Source organism: Vicia villosa, unplaced genomic scaffold (genome assembly GCF_029867415.1).
Source record: "Vicia villosa cultivar HV-30 ecotype Madison, WI unplaced genomic scaffold, Vvil1.0 ctg.001954F_1_1, whole genome shotgun sequence".
Lineage (NCBI taxonomy): Eukaryota > Viridiplantae > Streptophyta > Magnoliopsida > Fabales > Fabaceae > Vicia > Vicia villosa.
The window spans coordinates 240,465-260,379 of record NW_026705790.1 but is presented as its reverse complement, the minus strand read 5'-3'; the positions used below and the strand labels follow the sequence as shown (position 1 = coordinate 260,379).

The window sequence follows — 19,915 nt, the reverse complement described above, 5'->3', positions numbered from 1 at the left end:
AACAATATCTATGTCATAACAAGAAAGAAAAACGAAATTTTTTGGAAGAAACATACCTGGGTTCGTAGGTATGCGAGCTTCTTCAAGTTGCTCCCATGGCCGCCGTGAGAACGAGGGAGGTTTTTGGTATTGTTGTCTTCGTTTCAGTGAGAGAGGCGAGTGCGATTGAGAGAGAGCACCGCGAGAGAGACGTGAATCCAAGAGAAAGCATTGTTGTTGTTGTTGTTCGATGCAAGAGAGGAGAAGTTTTGTTCTCTTGTGTTTGTTCTTTTTTCAGAAAATAACGTGAGAGATGTGGGAGAAGAGGTGCTGCCTCTTTCTTTTGGTTACTAGGGTTTTCCAACCCATTTGTTTAAAACGTGGCGGATCCGGGTCACACTGACCCGACCCAGTCCGGTCCACTCTTTTTTTTTTTATTATTATTCAGCTTTATCTTGTTTTGGGCCATGCACCCCATCCGAATTTCTAACACACCCCTGGCCCAATCTTATTTTTTCTCTTATTCTTATTTCAATTTTCTTCTAGTTTCTTTTATATTCATGAAGAAAAGATTAAATATTTTTAATATAGGATTTAATTTGATTTTTCTTAATCCTTATCAAAAAATAACAAAAAATATGTTTTTAAGATTAAAAGTTTTCTTTTAATATTTTCATATGTTTATAAGTGTGTTTCTTTTCTAATCCTTATTGAAAAATCCAAAAAAATATATTAGATACATATTTAATTTTGTGTTTCTAATTATTTTCTCTTTTCATGAAAAAACTACAAAAAATATCTTCTTCTTAAATTAATTTTGTTTGAATTTGATATTTTTATATTATCTTGTGTAGTTAATCATTTTTATTTGATTATATCACTTGAATTTTCTAACTTCATCCAAGACTTCGATATTATTTCTCTGTTGTCTTTTGGATTTGTCTGTTTTGTTTGGTCTTCCATTTGCTGTAGAATTCCATAAACAATTACTGGATGATCATGGAATGCTGTAAGCTGTGAGCTTATCCGACGTTCTTTTCTGCTGGTGAGGATGCTTAACATCTGTTTAAATCCTAATTTACTCCAAGCATACTACTTGAGGATCACGGTAACACCTCAAACTCAGAAATCCAATTTTCTCATTCTTCGAGGTAAGCCTAAAACTCAATCAACTGTTTTCACAACAGTAATCAATTCACTTTCAAATCATCCATTGTTTTTCAAAACAGTGGGGCCTCTCGAATATTAGAGAGTGTAAGTCCCATTTCTTTTCTTTTTGTACAGTTTTCAAAACAATAAAACATTCTTCAAAACAAAAATCTTTTCAAAACAATTTTCAAATCATTTTCAAATCATTTTCAAAACAACAAAACTCCAAAGAAACAAAACTTTTCAAATATACCATGGGCCTCCATGTAGGTATAAGTCCCAAGCCCCTTTTGTACATACCCATTCCAGTACATGAAATTAGGTATTTCATTGTACGCCTTTTGTACATATCTCAATCAATGCGTTTTTTTTAACTTTGAATAACAAATCAAAAAAAATGAAGGTTTCTTTAAATCTTCCCAAAAATATACCATGGGCCTCCATGTAGGTATAAGTCCCAAGCCCTTTTGTAAAAACCTGTTTACATAGCTTTGAATAAACTCAATTGGACCTCTCCTCGAGTATAAGTCCCGAGCCCCGTGTATACAAATGGATCATGCTTACAGGTATATTTCCTTCATAAACTCCATTATATACACACACTTTGTCATATATATAATTGTTCATATTTGTTCATGTACTTGTTCATGTTTGTTCATACTTGTTCATGTTTGTTCATATGTGTGATATGTGTGCTTGTTCAACTTAGTATAACACTAGGTTCCCCATAGCCTCCTATTGGGCTTCGTGCAAAGAATCTCCACTAGTTTAGGTTAGGACATAGAGTATGGTTTCCCGGTGAAATCGCTCTAAGAGCTCAAACCAACTATACCATGCCTCCCCTTGGGCTTTGTACAAACGAGTGACCCTCCCATAGCCTCCTCTTGGGCTTACAATGCAAGGACCCTGGATTGTCCCTCCCATAGCCTCCTCTTGGGCTTACAATGCAAGGACCCTCGGATAGCCTCCTCTTGGGCTTCGTACAAGGACCCACGGGCTTCTTATAAGCATCCCCAATATCCAAATCAAAATACCCTAGGAGATTAGACATTTATCATCTCTATGATAGGAGTATCTCATCTATATCATCACAAACAATCAAACAATCAATCAATCAATCAATCAAACTTTTTTGCCACAAGGCTTTGGAGGACCCTTGGGTGGTACGCTATGAACTTGTTGCGTCACTTGTTGTGATCCCCGAGCAGATGCCTAAAAATCATATAAGTTAGGTAAAATATAAAATCATGCAGATTTATATTCAGATTATATATTAACACCTTAAATGTACCTCTTTTAGTGATGCAACAGACTCCTCCTCCTGTAAAACCCCTTTACCCTTAATTGCGGGTTTTGTAGGAGCAGTCTAAAATTAAAATGAAAAAAATAATTAACGTAACGGTGCAGAATTGACATTCGAAAATTAAATGATTCATAATGGTTTTCAATATACCTCATCACCAATGATAATGAGCTCCGAGGGCCATGCAACAAATGACCCTATTGCATCTCGCAGCAATGTTGTCTCTGAGACCATGTCAGGTACCGGTAGCACCGCATCATGATCTAATACAACATCAACTGATACTTTCAGGTGTCCATCCGGGAGTGGTCTATGGTGAAGTAAATCTCCCAAAGTGTTGTGCACTTTTCCCTTGCCAATTAGGCGATAATTCGGTGACGATAAGTATAGTTGGCAAGATGAAATGCCCTAAACCAATAGTAAATATAGAGTCATTATCATTAATAAAATAGAACAATTTGTAAGGAAAAAAAATTTATAATTACCTCAGGAAATTTTCTTTGACAGTTGATACTAGCTTTATCACTAGTTTCTTTCACCGATGAAGTATTGCACTTTTCTCTCATATACATCTCTTTATCTCTTTGCAATTCAGAGACTTGTGCTTGTAATTCCTGCAATTTTTGCAACACTTCTTCATTGGTAGGATTTCTTCTCCTAGAATGCTTGTAAAAAGAGGTTGGAGTCACACCATGACCTTTGCCCCTCACCCGACCAGGATACTTAGGAGCATCTAGTGCTCTACTAAGTACGCTCCTATCATCCTGGTCCTCACTGGTGAATACCGATTGCGACATGGTCTCCTGTAATTCATTTACATTTCAATAATTATTAGTGGAGATAAAAAATCAATTATATATTAAAAAACATTTGATTTAATTAAAGACACAGTGTTATACTTACACATTCAGCATAAACTCTTTGAACATCGGGATCGACAGCTCGATTCTTGCTCACACGAGCTTCCTTCCACAACACATGTACTGGAAGTGAGGTTTCCTCATTTTTTGTCTCCTCTAACTATGCATTGACACAAATGATAAAATCGTCAAATAAAACATATTTAGACAATTAATTAAAACACATTGCTATTTACTTACAATTTTTTCTCTAAGCGTGCATATCCCAAACGCCCTTTTTTGTATGGATACGCAGGTTTTGATGCTCTCTCACTATTTGTGGCACTCCTTTTCCGAAAAGCTTCATCTATTTGCTCTAAAAACTTAGCCCAATCTTCTTCATCAATGAATAGCTCATATTTTTTTGGCCGTCCCGGTGCCTCTTCAAGAAAGTTTCCATCTTTATCCTTAAGAAAGGTGTTTGTTAAAAAAGCTTTCCATCCTCTATATCTTTTTCCGGCCAAACCAAGTATGTAGCGTTTACGCTCATCTGGTATGTTAAAAGACCTCTGCAAAAAACATACGCATATAGTGTGTTAGTATAAGTAATTTAAACAAATTATCGTCAAGATAATAACAACAACCATATATGATACCTTAAGCTTGTCCCAAATCGCGTCTTTTTTCTCGTCCAACTCTTTGCTTTTCAGATTCCATTTAGCTACGGAGACTGGAATATGCATACGTACAAGTGTACCAATATAGCTTGTCAACTTTGCAGAATTAGAACCAATTGGTTGGTTATCAGAATTCCATTCCAAATTATATATTAATCCTTGGTCTCTATGTCGAATGATTCCCTTCATAATGGTGATGCCTCGTGCAACTTCTTTTGATGATGTATCAGGTGGAGCATTTGTATCCGGAGCATCTCTATCTTGTGAGTTTTCGTGTGAGTTTTCTTGATTACTAGCCATTGAACCTGTATCAAACAAACTAAAGCACATTAGTACACTATTAATAAGTTAACAATCTATACAAGTCAAATGGAAGTCAAACCTTGCATGTACAAGTAAATCGAAATCGAAATCGGTGAAATCAAAATAAGCGTCAAAAAAAGAAAGTTGTCGGAATTGAACGAAATTTACATGGCTATGAAACTAGTGTTGCCAATCCCAAATCGCATAAAATAACAAAAAAGTAAAGTAACATTATTAAAAGGCTTAAGTATGCATGGCCCAGAAAAGTTAGTATATGAGATAAGCTTCATATGAGTGAACAAATCTGTTCTAGAATAAGGAATTTTTTTTATAATTCAGGTTGAGTGAGAGTATAGTTTATCATGACATTAGACAAAAACAATTTTATAAAGAGAACTTAAAACACCATCTCATTTAGTTATTGTTAAACAACCACTTCTTAATTTGATGTAGATTTAAACCTTAATCAGTTGATCTTAATTATAAGAATGAGCATGAGTAACAAACTTGACTTTTGTAGAATGCTTGTCCACAGCATGTTGAAGAATCGGTGATAAGAAAAGGATAATCTACACTCCAAGGATTAAAGACAACTATAATATTGTCGCAAACCTAAGGATGCAGATTATCCAACTCCATGATGAAGCAACATTGCAACAGAAGAAAATGAAAACTATCAAGTTGAGCTCACAGTTATGCATTGGTGAACTTCATTACCAAATTTCACCATCATTCTCCAACAAAAACCCTAGCATTCACTCACACAATGTAACCTTAAACCTATGAACATCAACACACACTCCACAATTCACAATTCACAAACACAGTTTTGAATTCGAAAATAAGGTTGCGAGAGAGATAGGAATAGGATTGTTGTTCTTACCCGGGAGGAGGAAGTCTCCGTCGAAGGGTGGAGGAAGTTGCAGTCGCCGTCGGAGGGAGGAGGAGAAGTTGTAGTCGCGGCGTTTAGTTGGGCACAGCGATGGCAAAAGAGAAAGAGGGAATTAGGGATTTTGTGAGGGCAAATGCGCGTTTTGTCTAATTTTGTTTTTAAAAATTTTAATTATGAAACAACTATGAAAGCGCTTTTGAAAAGCGCCTTAGTACACATGGCTATACAAGCGCTTTTTAGGGAAAAGCGCTCTTGTACCCCACCCCCTATAGCAGCGCTTTTGAAAGCGCTTTCATAACCACCCTATAAGAGCGCTTTTGAAAAGCGCTTTCGTACCCATGCCTTTACCAGCGCTTTTTGAAAGCGCTTTCGTAACCCCCTATAAGAGCGCTTTTTTTGCGTGTTTTTTAATTTTGTTTCTAGCGAAGCCTATACCAGCGCTTTTTCCTAAAAGCGCTTTCGTAGGGGTGCTGCTAAAAGACAAATTTGGCATAGTGAAAATCCTGGAGTAATAATTAAAATTAATTCGGCCGCGCCCCCGGAGTGTTGTGAATCTGATGCAGCGTGCCTAAGTGCTCAAGTGCCGTCTTACAAGCCGCCTCCTCCATGCCCACGCCCTCGAACCTGGTGTCGCCACCGACGAGGGGTTGTTTGGTTGTGACAAGTAGCATAATACTTAGGACCACCACATATGTCCATGTGACACCTTATCCTCTCTGGCTCCTTTGGTGAGTTTAATGTTTCAAAGACTTTATAAATGCTTTTAAAGTTTGCTACACTTTTTATGGGAACTATTTAGAATGTATTTATTGTCATTAAATCAATTGCCGCTTTTGTCATTTTGAAACAACACCCATGATAATTATTATTCATGATTTCCAACATTTTATATATGTGCCGATAGCAATTTTGAGAGTCTTCTTGACTTCTTTATGGGAGAATTCTCGGTGCTTTCTAATATTTTTAGTTTGAAGTTGAGATCTAACCTTTTTTTCCTTTATATCTAATGTATTTACATTGATTTCCTCCCTCTTTCTTAAGGATTTGGATCACCTGTTGCCCTCTCTCTACTGCTCTCTCTCATGCTCTCTTTTTGTCTCTATCTCTCTCATCATTTTTTCTCTCTCATCTTTACTACTTCATTTTTTTTAATTTCTCTCTCTTAACACTCACAAAGTTGGAGCTGCATTGCTGCTGGGCAGCAGAGGATCCAATTCCCTTTCTTAAGGATGATTTGAATTCGTGTTGTATCTTATTTTATTGTCCCAACCATTATCTTTTATAGGGGGTGTGTGTTGCCATGATAGATCTCATACCATTGCTTAACCACTATTTGTACTTTCGGTTTTTATTTCTTTCATTTTTATATAAATTCAATTTTTTTTAATTTTGTATTTATTTAATTATATTTATTTTAATGTTTAAAAATCAGATTGAACCGATTCAACCTTGAACCATTGTCTAATTCGATTTAGTTCGGAACCAATAAACGGTTAGGTCTATAAAATTGGGATAAAATACTTCAAATTCAAAAAATCAAAATAACCATAAAATTGGGACCGATTTTGGTGAATCAGACAGTTCAAAAAATCAAAGATAATTTTTTTCATGCTTTACTTCATTTTAATTCTTTGATTAAATCTAAAAAAGTTAATTATTCTAGACATTTAAAACTGTATAGACGGAAAATAAAGAATAAAATTGAAAGACACGAGACAATATAAATGTAAATAAAAAGAAGAAATAATTTAATGTTTGTGGACACGGGATAACTAATGTTGGTCTTGGAAGAGGAGTGAAAAATTATACTGATACATAATTTATTGTTTTGAGTTAAGTAATTAGGACAAATATATAAATATTGGTCCTTAACTATTTTTTTTTTTGAAACAAAGTCCTTAACTATTTTTATGATTTGTTATTGGGTCTTACATTGTATTCTTCTTATTGTGTAAGCTTGTTTATTAGTGTGGTATTTATTTAAAATTTTATTATGATATTTGATGATATATTTATTTATTTTCTTAGTTTAAATTTACTATACGGTTCAATTATGGTTGAACCGGTTGAACTAATTGAACCATGACCCGTATATTTTAACTGTTCTTTCTCCAGTTTGATTTTTAAAATATTGATTTACTTTCCTTTTTTTTCTTGTCCGGTCTAATTTCCAATTTTCATGTTTTTCTAAAATACAGTATTTTATTTTTCAAAAATAAATATTAAAATTAATCCGATAAAATTAATTAAGTTTGATTATATCTATTTAATGTTAAAACATAGTCAAATTTGTGATTTTCTCAATTAATTAAAAAAATCGCAAATTAAATTATAAATTAATTAGGAAAATTCTAAATTAATTTCTCAATTAATTGGTAAAATCTCAATATGTTGAGAAATTGCCCAATTCAAAAGAAAGGTAAAATTATTTGAAACAAAAAATTAACTTAATTGATATTTTTTAAAAAAACAACTTTTATCATAAAAGATCTCTATAATTTTTAAGTTACTCTGTTTATTTCGTGTATTCCTCCCGTCAAATTTTCGTCGTCTCTACCACGGTAGCGCCGCACTTTGCAAACAGCCCCGATCGTGAAACTCCCCGTCAGAAGCTTCCGCGCTGCATCAGGTTTCGGTTAGTATTAAGTTTACTGCTATTAACTTTCTCGCTTCTTAGACGTTCCTTCGTATATTCCTCTTTTCAAATCTTAAATAAATTTTGTTATCTAGAAGGGAATGTGTTATTGTGTTTTCATCAAACCTTATATCCATTCTGAGAAAAAAACGCCACTGTCTACACAAAATTTGATTGTCATGACCTCCTTAGTTGATATAATATATTGATTTTTGCTTGTGTCATGGTCTAGTTTTAATTTTTATAGTATGGAACTTTCTTACTTATGAGTTTTAAAATTGAATGTTGATTAGTTGTTTGAGCTTCAATTGTTGTATGAAAACTGAAGCATTGTGTTTGAATGTTCGCATATAAAGCATTGGTGAAGAAAAACATTGTCTGACTTCTTTTCATTTGTTGTCGCAGTAAAGAAGAATGAGTAACATGACAACTTTGTCGCAAAAAAGAGAGGTTGATTCCATCATTAGAGATACCATTGATAAGGTTCTCGTCCTCCGCTTTGGTCGTGTCTCTGATCCTATCTGTCTTAACCTTGATCAAATTGTATGCTTTCCTTTTCTCACTTATTTAATTTTGTCTTTAAATTCAGAACTTTTTCGTTAGAATTTTGTTTGATTCCCTATTCAAACCCTTTAGTTTGCATTTGTGGTGTTGATGCAGCTTTCTAAAGCAGAAAGAGAGGTGTCCAGATTCGCAACTGTGGCACTGGTTGATGTCGACTCCCAGGACATTCAAGTTTATGTCAAATATTTTGACATTACTTTAATTCCATCTATAGTATTTTTCTTCAATGCTCATCACATGAAAATGGATTCTGGGTATGATATTATAACTTCCTTATCTTTTTATCTCTGTTGCAATCTAATTTATAGCTGAACTATGAAACTTTTCACTATCTCTATTGTACAATTAAATTATGCTATCTAAAGATGACGGTGTAAATGCAAAGTATTACTCTTTGTATTTTGTAATCTTCTTGTTCTCCAAAGATGATGTAAATTCAAATGTTGGCTTATGTTCTGAGTTTCTGACTTGTATGAATCATTTAGGGGGTATGTTTTTTTTATACTTTGTTTTTACTTTATGTAGGACTGCAGATCATACTAAATGGATTGGTGTTTTTCACAAAAAACAAGACTTCATTGATGTGGTAGAGGTACATATCCTTCTTTCCTGGACTAATAATGTGATTCAGTTGGATCAAATCTGGTTGGAATGATTATAAATTACTATAGCTGCTAATAGCTTATTAAATGCTATTTTTTAAAAGCTAAAATAGTAATGGTATAGATGTAGATGATGATCTTATGAAAACCTAAAAATTATGTAGTACAAGCGTGTTAGTATTTATAGAGTAGTGGTAGAAAAACTGAGGACCATGGAGTTTGACCCTTCCCTAGCAACATAGAAGAGGGATACCAATAATGCGTTTAGAATTGTCGGATTTGAGTATCAAGGAATAGTGATGCCACACCTCTGAATTCAGACCAATGATGCCACTCCTTTAAGGAAGCTATACCTAATGAAGGTTCTAGCACCGCGGGACCTAAAATGGGCCTGCCTTAGAAGGACACTTGATCATAGCAACTAGAAGGAGAAGAACCGTCATATCATATCTTGGAGGATCCTATGATATATGTCCTTTTTAAAGGCTCTACTACCGTCATATCTTATCTTGAAGGATCCTATGACATCCTTCCTTTCTCAAAACTCTCTAAAGTAGAAGGTTCTAGGACTCTTAAAACTCTAGAATCCTACTATAATGGTCGAACAAACGTGTCACATCAAGGTACACAGTATTCTAACCCTTAATACCTGCCACTTTTGACCATTATCAACTTGGGTCTTAGAGTATTTGCAAGTACCTTCGTCGTCAGACCGGATCACAAAGACATCAAGTCCTTCAATGGGATTAACCATCACATCTTATCTTAGTCTTCACACCTCATTTGTGAACAGGAAAGGTCCAAGTCGAATCACTCTCTTATGAAACAAATATTAAAGATAAACCATTTATCTTGTAATTTTCTCTTAATGTATTTTTGGTACTCCTCTTCTAACTATTGGACTTTTTAATAGATTACATCTTTCTTTAGCAATACCAATTTTGTATTCTATTAGTTTTTTTTTTGTTTGTTTCTGTTTTAGCTATATTATATCCCTTTTTCTGATAGATATGAAAGGTGACACCAATTTAAGAAGTTACGATTTTTGGAAATGTTTGCTTCTAAATATTTGTTAGGAATATTCACGAAACTGATTTTACATTGGTACAGACAATATTTAGAGGAGCGATGAATGGAAAGCTCATTGTGACTTGTCCTCTCCCGACCGAAAGGATACCAAAATACCAATTACTATACAAAGATGTCTAAAATTATACTCTCACCTTGCTGTAGCAGATTGGGGGCAATTTTAGAAGCTCTCTTAACCGTAAATTCATCTCTTCTCCCTATCCATTGAAGAATCAAGCCCCAGGAAAGATCTTAGAGCTTCTATGGACCATCATTATCTCTATCATTCTAGTTATATCTCTCTCTTTACTTTTTTTCATGTGATTTTAGTTTTGCTTTGCATTCGGGATGATGAATCATTGTAGGATTCTGATGTTATATGAATTATATTGGTTTAATACTAGTTCTATTTGCTGATTAAGCAATTACTTCTATCTTTCATGCTTTGAATCAATTATAGATTCAAACTCACAATTTAGAAATTTGGTTTTTGAAATGGAATGTGAAGCTGATTGTTATATTTGTGAGCTTCCTAGGGAATAGGGATAGGACTTCATGATTGTTTATTCATATGAATTCTTTCGCGTAATGCTTTGTTATATTATTAGAAGAAGTAAATAAATTAGGATTCTTGGTTTAGCCAAGACCTTTTGCTAAAGAGATTAAAATTTGTCTAGTTAATTAAGTGAATTTAAACAATAGATAAACAAAGAGATTCAAATTTTGACCAATCATCATATAACAGACAAACACAGACATGTTCTTTATTTAGAAATATTAATCATCATAAGCTGATACATGCATACATTACAACAAACAAAATCAAGTCATCAGTAGCTTTGAGTGATATTATTGAGGTTTTCTTGACCCAAAGCAACACCATTCAAGGCTACTAACCAATCTAAAGCATTAAGCTCTCTAATTGCTTTAGAGACTTCTATGTCCAATTTTCCAAATACCTCATGGTCCACACTTTCTAAGGAACTTTTAGCTCCTTGAATTTCTCTTTAAAAATAAACTGTTTTTTGCCATGCACTCTAAAATTAATCCATACCTCATATACTTTCTTTAAGAATTCAGCATGTTGTATTCAAGCCCCTAAAAATTTGAAGGGAATGGGACCCCAATTTAGCACCATCGATATAATCAAGATGGGGGTAGTGGTCAGAATCAGAAATCGCCTTATTACTTATCAATTGCCCTTTCGATTTCTACTTCGCTATTAAGCCTTCAGATAAAAGGAACTTGTCGATCCTACTCATCGATGTTCCTGCAGCATTAAACTAAGAGAATCTGTTGCCCACCGCAGGAAGATCAATTAAGTCCATATCTTCAATGAACCCAAAGAAAGCACTCATTTCTAATGAGTTCCATTGTGCCAAGAGAATCTGCAGCCCCTTCTTTTACTTGGTCTCTTAACTGTGCTGAAACCACCTCCTATACACCAATCACTTTATGGAAACAAAGCTTTAAGCCTCAATAATTCTGCCCACATTTCTTTCTTCTTAGCCAGCACACAAGACGAGTAAACGCCGTTAACTAAAGTTAATTGAAGGAACCAAAACTATGGATGAAAAACATTAAGAAGACAATTGTATAAACAAATATTTTGAAGGATAAAAACGGAATTTGAGACGCTTTTAGGAACCATAATATATTTGGCCAAGTATAAATAACATAATTAATTTAAACATAGTACAAACATGGTCTTTAATAAAAGGAAAGAAAACATTCAAACAAAGATGGATAACAAGATAGACACATAGTGTTGTCTTTATTTAGAAACTACTAGCAGTAGTGACCATGCATATGCATACAGCAGAAGAAATGAAATCACGCATCGCTTGCAATAGAATTTGAGGTGGTGCTGTTAATAGCTGTCTTCAAAACTGAAGTGAAATACCATGAACGAATGTTGTGTAGTTGACGGGATCCTCGTGATGTGGAAGCAGAAAAACCAATCCTAACTGTTTCTGGGAGCATCTCTTTCAAATCAAGAACTTGACCAAGAGTAGTAAATTGGCCATCTATGTCGGCTAATACAGCAGTCAAAGTCTTAGAGATAGAGTCATAGGTGATCGTTAGATGAGACAAAGTTTTGTCCACCCTGTTCCATGGGGCCGTCTTCAACGATATTAAACTGTTGGAATTTATTCCAATATGTGAATATTTTGGATCCCATGAATTAACATAGTTGTCTAACTCCACGCCAACAAAATTATTGAGATCTGTGTTTCTATCAACTACTCCGAGACGCCCACCACTTGAGTTGTTAGGGATTTCAGAATCTGGGGCAAGAAAGAAGACGAAGCCATCAGCAGGATTAGAATCTCCTACATTTTCAACGTCGAAAAAGAATGAAGTTACAAACCTAGCAACGTTGCCAGAGGGACCGTCCCAAATGGGCACGGGTTTTGAATACAAGGCATGGCCAACAAGCAACGTAGGATCATTAGGGTCGGTAAGTGCCAAATGGCCATTGTCTGAAATTTTGGCACTCCCTTGAAGGATTATATCTGGTTTATTATAATTGAAGTTGTTGACGCTAAAGGAAACTCTTTTTTCTGAGTTCACTAACAGAAACCAATTTGTGAAGATAACTAACACAAGAGAAACTAGTTTCGGAAAGAAAACCATGGTATTCAACTTTAGTTTTTGATACTAGCTGACTGTAGTTGTGAATGAAAATCAAGAGTTATGTTATTTATACATGTTGCAGAGCCTTATCGAGTTTTTGGAGGTCTGTTAGAGACACTTTAGCCGTGAAAAATTAAATAAATGTCTTATTCAATTACGATTTAATCAAAAATATAATGTATGAGTATGGTGAATTTTTATTTATCCAATTTAATAACAAAGTCAATTAAATTTAAAAAAAATAGTTTCAGTTGTTTAATTAATTATTTTTTAATTAAATTTAAATAAATTTATGAAAGAAAAAAATAAAAATTTGGAAATGATTTATTCCTAATTTTTTTTAAAAGTAAATAAATAAATATTTTGTTCACAAAATTATAAAAGAAAACAATTTATTTCCTAAAATTAAAACAAGGTAATTTCTTCTAAAAAATAATTTATGAAATTAAGAAAAAAATATAAATATTTTTTTCCTAAAATATTTTTTGCATCTTCATTTACCTTTCTAGTGAAAGATTTTCTTTCAACTTGATTGATTGTGCTTGGATGCAGTTGAAAATTAGGCACATTCACCGGTTGGTTGACAATTTGTTAATCAACCACCCGATGCATTTGCACCTCCATAGTCACCAAGGAGCCTTTCTGGAGGTGGAGGATCATCACCCATTGTTTCTGTTACTGAATCTGAGTGAACTGAGGGAACTTCCTCTTCGGAATCTAGTCTAGCCAATCTAACTAGTCTAGGTCTCGCATAAAGGGTTCTCTCAATTTCTGCGTCAAAAGGAAATTTAGCTAAGGGATCTCCTCGCATAAACAGATTAGACAGATTAGTGAATGGAATTATATAAATGAAAGAAAAATAATTTTAATGTAGAGCAATAAAATTTTAATTGAACTAAAATTAAACTCAATATCTATTGGCAATCCCCAGCAACAGCACCAAAAACTTGATCGAAAAAATAGAAAGTGTACTATTTTGCCAATGTAGTAATAGTAGGGAATTTCCCCAAATATCGATCTCAAGGACTGCGATGAAATAAATAGTTCGCTTTTCAATTCAATTAATTAAAAACTATAATTTCTGGAATCTTCACATATTAAACAGTTTCTAAAGACAATGAACAAATTATGTGGAATTGCCGAAACAGGTATGAGTAGTATGCTAGGGGTGGTGTCTGATTCAATAATGCAACAAATCTGATCATACAATGCAACAACGGGTAGGAATAAATGACTATTGGTTCTTAAGAGTTATTACTCCTAAGTCTTCAGGAAGTAATTCTTTAATCCTTCAACCTAATTGTTATGTCCATAGTCCTATTATTGAAGGATTGAAATTAAGCTTTATAATATCAAGAATATTCCGATTATTGAAGGATATCCCTTGTCCCAGGTAATATCTACTAAAATATGCTCTCAAACAAATCATGAACAGTAGCTAGTCCGGCTTAATTGTATCACACAGATTAATTTATGTTTGTCCAACAGAAAAAGCAATAGAAACGGTAGGATAGCAAATCAATATTAAGCAACCCAAAATGTTATTATACAAATATAATCTTATTCATTACAGATCAAAATCAGGATCACCCTTAACAACGGGGGGTTTAGCTACTCATAAAAGAAAAAGAAAACATAATCAAAAGTGTTGTCATTAAAAATTAACGGCGGAAATCAAGTCTTCAATTGCAGTTGCTCAAGAAAATATCGAATCCAAGCATCAAATCTGAGTTTTCCAGCCTTCTATAGTGTTCTTTGCCGTTCAAAATCAGCCAACCACTGAAATTTCGCGTTCTGGAGTTAAATGGGAAGTTTCTGGGCTTGGAGCGAAATTGGGCATCATTACTCGTAACGACCAAGCTGTTACGCGTAATGCCCATGTACCTAGCTAGTACCTTACGCGTAAGCCTCTGTGCAGGCCTTTCCGTTAAGTCCTTACATGTAACGCCTTCATTGATATGCGTAAGGGCAGAAGCTACTTTTTACCATCCTTCTGGTAGAAAGCGTATGCTACGCGTAATGGCTTGGGCATTATGTGTAACGCTTGGTGCATTATGCGTATGGGAAGCATGCCTGCCATTTTCCATCTTTTCTTGTGCTTTCTTGTTCTCGTTCGGTTTTGCATCCGATCCTCAATCCTCTTAACAGACAAGGAAGAAACCAATGCAAACACTTGAGCCTCATCTACCAAAATCTCGTTCAACTGTCTTGCAGATAAGAATTCATCTTCCTTTTCGTCAAGAGGAGTACAGAACCGCACCGATTTATTATAACAATTGATATGAACATGGTTAGTCTCCAACCAATTTATCCATAGGATAACATCGAGATCTCTCAATGGTAAACAAATAAGATCAACACCATAATCACTATCAAAGATCGATAGAGGACGATTCAAAAACACCAGAGAGGTAGTCATCGACCCCTTAGCAGGAGTATCAATAACCATTTCTCCATTCGTAGAGGGCAACACAAGACCCAATCTTTTTACATAATCCACAGCTAAAAACAAATGAGTAGCACTAGTATCAATAATAACCCGTCGGCACTAGAAGTCTGAGTCCCTACCAAAGCAAACACCTTTCCTCCGGATTGAGCTTGCTTTGGCTTCTGACAATTTGTACTAAAGTGCTTTGGTTCACCAAAATTGTAACAAGTCACCATTTTATCCTTGCAATCAGGAACCAAATGTCCTGTCTTCCCGCACTAGAAACACTTCTTCACATCATTATTGCACTCATTAGCGCGGTGACCTGGTTCACCATACCTAAATCATTTGAGAGGAGTAGGAGCACCTCCCCCACTAGACCTCTTACCATTAACAACCTTCTTTTTACCCTTGTCAGTCGGTGTACGATAAGGTTTTCCACAATTCATATTTTGCTTTCCTCTTTTCTCACTCAGACTACTGTAGTGAGCCGAATGAGCCCTACTAACTTCTTTGTAGATCCTACAGCTCTTCAGCAACTCCAAAAATCTACGGATCTATTGATACCCCACAACCCACTTGATCTTTGGGCGTAGCCCATTCTCAAACTTGATACATTTCCAAATATAGCATTCTCTGCAGTATAATGCGGGTAGAACTTCACAAGTTCCACGAACTTAGCAACATACTCGGTGATCGTCGAGTTCCCTTATTTCAGTTCAAGGAACTCAATCTTCTCGCAAACATCCTCCGGAAAATATTTCCTAAAAAACTATCTACTAAACACGAACCTAGTAATAACTTCACCTGTAGTGTTTAGTCTCTGACAGGTGCTAAGCCACCAGTCATTAACCTCTTCAGGCAGCATATGCGTACCGTATCGTACCTTCTGTGCCTTTAAGAAATCCATCACACAAAATATCCTTTCAATCTCCTTCATCTAAGCCTGCGCTCCATCAGGATCATACTTACCCTTGAAGGTAGGCGGATTCTCCCTCTAAAACGTTCCCAAGTTATAGGACTCGTTGTTTCCCCCCTCATTAGGCAGATTCTACATAGCTTGAGCAACTTGTTGCAACACAGCAACAATTGCACCATCATTATTTCTAACCATTCTCTATTTCACACCACAACAATAAAAATGGTTAGAAGTTACTAGAGATATTCCTAAAAATGTCTGAACTTCATAAATTTTATTAGCAGCGGAAAAAATCAACAATAATTAGTTCTAACTCTCAAACATGAGTTATAACAATAACAATCCAAAATTAACATCAATCACCAAAATATCCAACAAATGGAGTTATACATAAGTTTACTCCAAACATAATTAAAATAAACGCAAAACCCTCAGTGTTACGTATCAAAGCAGACACCGACTCGACATACGCATAAAGAGGGCAATCTCCTTAGCTACCTCAATCACGAGCTACTCGTGAGTATCTTCATGTTACCCACGTAGAGACAACATTCAAACAGAAGTGGTGAGATCCACAATTATATAGAAAAATGCATAATAATATATATAGGCATATAAATCACTCAACAATTTCACCCATTCAGCAAATTTCCACACCACATCAAACCGCATGTTATTGTATAATATAAACGCACACACAAATCCATTATCATAACAAAAGAATGCAATGCAACAAGACTTAGCAACTAGACTCAATGCATGTGGTACCAAGTTGTGAACTCTCAACTTCACTGCTCTGATCCCTACTTAGGATCAAAGATCACCAAACGGTCTAACGTCCAAAATCATTACCGAGTAACGCTTCATTAATCTATCACCATAGAAATTAGCTACTTGCACTCAACCCGCACAATGAGATTGAGGATCACCAAAAATGGACCTCTGTCCAAACACGGACTGCATGATTATGTATGACATGCAACAACAACATGTATAATGACTCTTACCGATTCAAAGTATCACGCCCAATTGGCCAGCAATATATCATACACCTGTCATAACACATTACGATGTCAATACAACAATACTACAAACTAAAATTATACATTCACATAATTTTCAAACACTAACATCACACTACACATACCGTTTATCACCAAACACCAACAATAGATTATTTCCAGATTAAAGGATTTATTTTTAAGCAAAAGTAAATTGCATTAGCTTCCTAACGCTTCAAATGGCATCCAAAACAGACACTCCGAACTCATGTTACAAATTTTTAAAGTTTTCAAAATATGAAATAACAGTGGTAATCGGGTAAATGACATTACAGTGGTCGTACAACTCAATTTCACATAGTGGTAACTGGTTACCATAATAGCAAAAACCTCTTAAACCCCTCTAAAACAACCTAGTTTGCCCAATAAAATGACAGGGTAATCGGTTATCTCCATAGCAGTAACTGGTTACACCTGCAAAGTTTCCAATTTCCTACTATAAAAGAGTGCAAATTTCAGTCCCCAAACTATTCAAATACCTCACATTTCACCCCAAAATTATTTTCTCTATTTCACACGTTCAACACCTAACACATACAACATATTTCATCAATTCACAAACCCAAATTCATCTAATTAACACAAATTTAGAGCATTATTTTCGACATTCCATTGGAACCCAAAAAGGGCTCCGACGTGCAACTAATTCAGTTTCAGCAATCTTGACAATCCAAACGTGAAACAAACCTACATTTCAGTTCAATACATGTAATTCAAACATCATCTAACACTACCACATCAATACATCAAGTCAATCAAAATTTTGCGAAGAACACCGAAATTGCAAAAGAGATAGAACACCCACCCAAATATTATCATGAAATTCCCTAAATAATCATAAACCCCACCCTTACCTAAGTTTCCTAGTTGTGATTCTGATTAGTGGTTAGTTAAATTCTTCTCTCCTTAATCCCTAAGCCTTGTTCTTTCTTTCTTTCTTTTTGAGCACAACTGTCGAAACTGTTTTGGAGATAACTTCTAAACCGTAAGTCCGTTTTGAGTGTCGTTCGAAGCGTTAGAAATCTAGCGCAATAATATTTTCAATAAAAATATTTTTGTTGACAATATGTGATTTAATCATTGTGTGTTTATGTAAAATGACATGTATATATGTTATGCCTATTGGTGTTTGGTGTTGGATTGTAACAGTGTTTTATACATTGTTTACTATGTATTGTGAGGATGTTTTGGTGTAGGGATACTATGAATATGAATTGTATCTGAACAATTCATGAGTATGTGTATGTATGTTCAAATGCATGTTAATTAAAGTGTGATGAATTATTGTAGATATGCATGAATATTAAGATTAGGAAATGGTCTTAATTACATCTGATTGTTGTAATTGCACATGCATCATTTGGTTAAGAGGCGATGTTTGTTAGTTCCGTGGGAATTAGTAACTTGTCCCAAACCTATAGTGGGGTTTGAAAGATAAGGAATGAGATTTTATTGTGTTATTGGTCAAGGGGATGGACCTGGTTTAAATATAAAAATAAAAAAAGTAACAGGTATGATTGATACCACATGCATAAGTATTGCATTGTCTTGCATTGAGTCAAATAATATTTATGTGAAAATGTAGACTTGTGTGGAAAGATTGTAATTTGTGAAAATGTGAAGTGTGATTATATCTTGAAAATAGTATTATGATAGAGTGATGTTATGTATGTGAATTATATGAAGTGTGGTGAATTCCTATTGTGTATGTATGTTATTTATTATATATTATTATATAATTTCTATAATGATGTGAATTCCCACCCTTCTGTTGGAATGATGTTTTATAACGGCATCTTTCAGGTATCAATGATTAGAGTTGCTTCTAGTTTGCTTGGAGTTAGAGAAGCTGCCTTTATTTATTTTTCCATTTTCGGATTTTGAGTCGTGCTCTGGTCATGTACTGTAACACCCTTCTACCCAACATATAATTTGTGAGTAATTTCAAATTATTTTATTAAATTATAAGCACCAATAAGGGCATCACATCGTCATAAAACATCACATGTGAATCATTCTTCTCCGTAACACGGGTTCTCAGCAGTCATAACAATTATACTTCAATCTGAAACATCAACATAGAATTCAAATATCATGTAGCGGAATCTCAACATTAAAATGGTTTAAAAATTATCCACCATGCTTCAACATTCGTGATTTAAAAATCTCAACATTAACTAAAAAAACATTAATGGTAACTCATAGAATCATATACTCAAACAATTGAGATATTCAAAATCATACGATCTCGACAAAATGTTTCATATCAGATCAAGACCTTTTATTCAAAGGAAATAAGCTAAACGAATCCAGAGCTATCCTTACTTCCTAATGCACTATTCCTAATCATCTGCGTGTTTCCCACGTGAAGGTAACATTCAAACAGAAAAGGTGATTAATCACAAACATTACAAAAGATATACGGAATAGACATAGCAGTTATTAATGGTAATATCAATATACATCACAATATCATCAAACATCATTTACATCAATCACCGTACAAGCACACAACTTTGCAATGAAACTTCATTAACCCATGCACGTGGTACCAAAATATCACTGGTGACATTAAGTCATCTACCTCCAAAGATCCCCACCAATAGGATCGGTTCCCACTTGGAACCAGAGCACGTCTTATAAATGCACACAATCCACACAATGGGATTGATGCCACCACTGGACCGGAGTCCTACAAATCACCACTAGACCGAAGTCCAAACATATTCCATGAATGCATGATACACACAATGTAAAACAATACGACTCCGGATGGTCAAAGTACATCATCATTCACATACTCGTCACAACATCATTTTACAAACATCATTTTCACATCAACTCATTATTATAATTATC

General features: G+C 34.7%; 2 protein-coding genes across 2 annotated transcripts; one reads left to right on the top strand and one right to left on the bottom strand.

Annotated features, from left to right (window-relative positions):
* The first annotated feature begins 7,640 nt into the window (after nucleotides 1-7,640).
* Nucleotides 7,641-11,665, top strand: LOC131637256 (uncharacterized). Its single transcript, XM_058907838.1, has 5 exons — nucleotides 7,641-7,777; nucleotides 8,183-8,320; nucleotides 8,438-8,595; nucleotides 8,867-8,933; nucleotides 10,054-11,665. Exons 2-5 carry the CDS (start codon nucleotides 8,192-8,194, stop codon nucleotides 10,150-10,152), a joined length of 453 nt encoding a protein of 150 aa, XP_058763821.1. The 5' UTR covers nucleotides 7,641-7,777; nucleotides 8,183-8,191; the 3' UTR covers nucleotides 10,153-11,665.
* A 55-nt stretch (nucleotides 11,666-11,720) lies between these two features.
* Nucleotides 11,721-12,712, bottom strand: LOC131637255 (putative bark agglutinin LECRPA3). The gene has a single exon (XM_058907837.1). It carries the CDS (start codon nucleotides 12,646-12,648, stop codon nucleotides 11,845-11,847), a length of 804 nt encoding a protein of 267 aa, XP_058763820.1. The 5' UTR covers nucleotides 12,649-12,712; the 3' UTR covers nucleotides 11,721-11,844.
* Nucleotides 12,713-19,915: the final 7,203 nt, after the last annotated feature.

Bases quoted from the DNA above. Each gene is read 5' to 3' on its own strand.
- LOC131637256 (XM_058907838.1), top strand. From the start codon at position 8,192: ATGAGTAACATGACAACTTTGTCGCAAAAAAGAGAGGTTGATTCCATC. The intron at 8,596-8,866 runs GTATGATATTAT...TACTTTATGTAG, and splicing joins CACATGAAAATGGATTCTGG to GACTGCAGATCATACTAAAT. The intron at 8,934-10,053 runs GTACATATCCTT...ACATTGGTACAG, and splicing joins ACTTCATTGATGTGGTAGAG to ACAATATTTAGAGGAGCGAT.
- LOC131637255 (XM_058907837.1), bottom strand. From the start codon at position 12,648: ATGGTTTTCTTTCCGAAACTAGTTTCTCTTGTGTTAGTTATCTTCACA.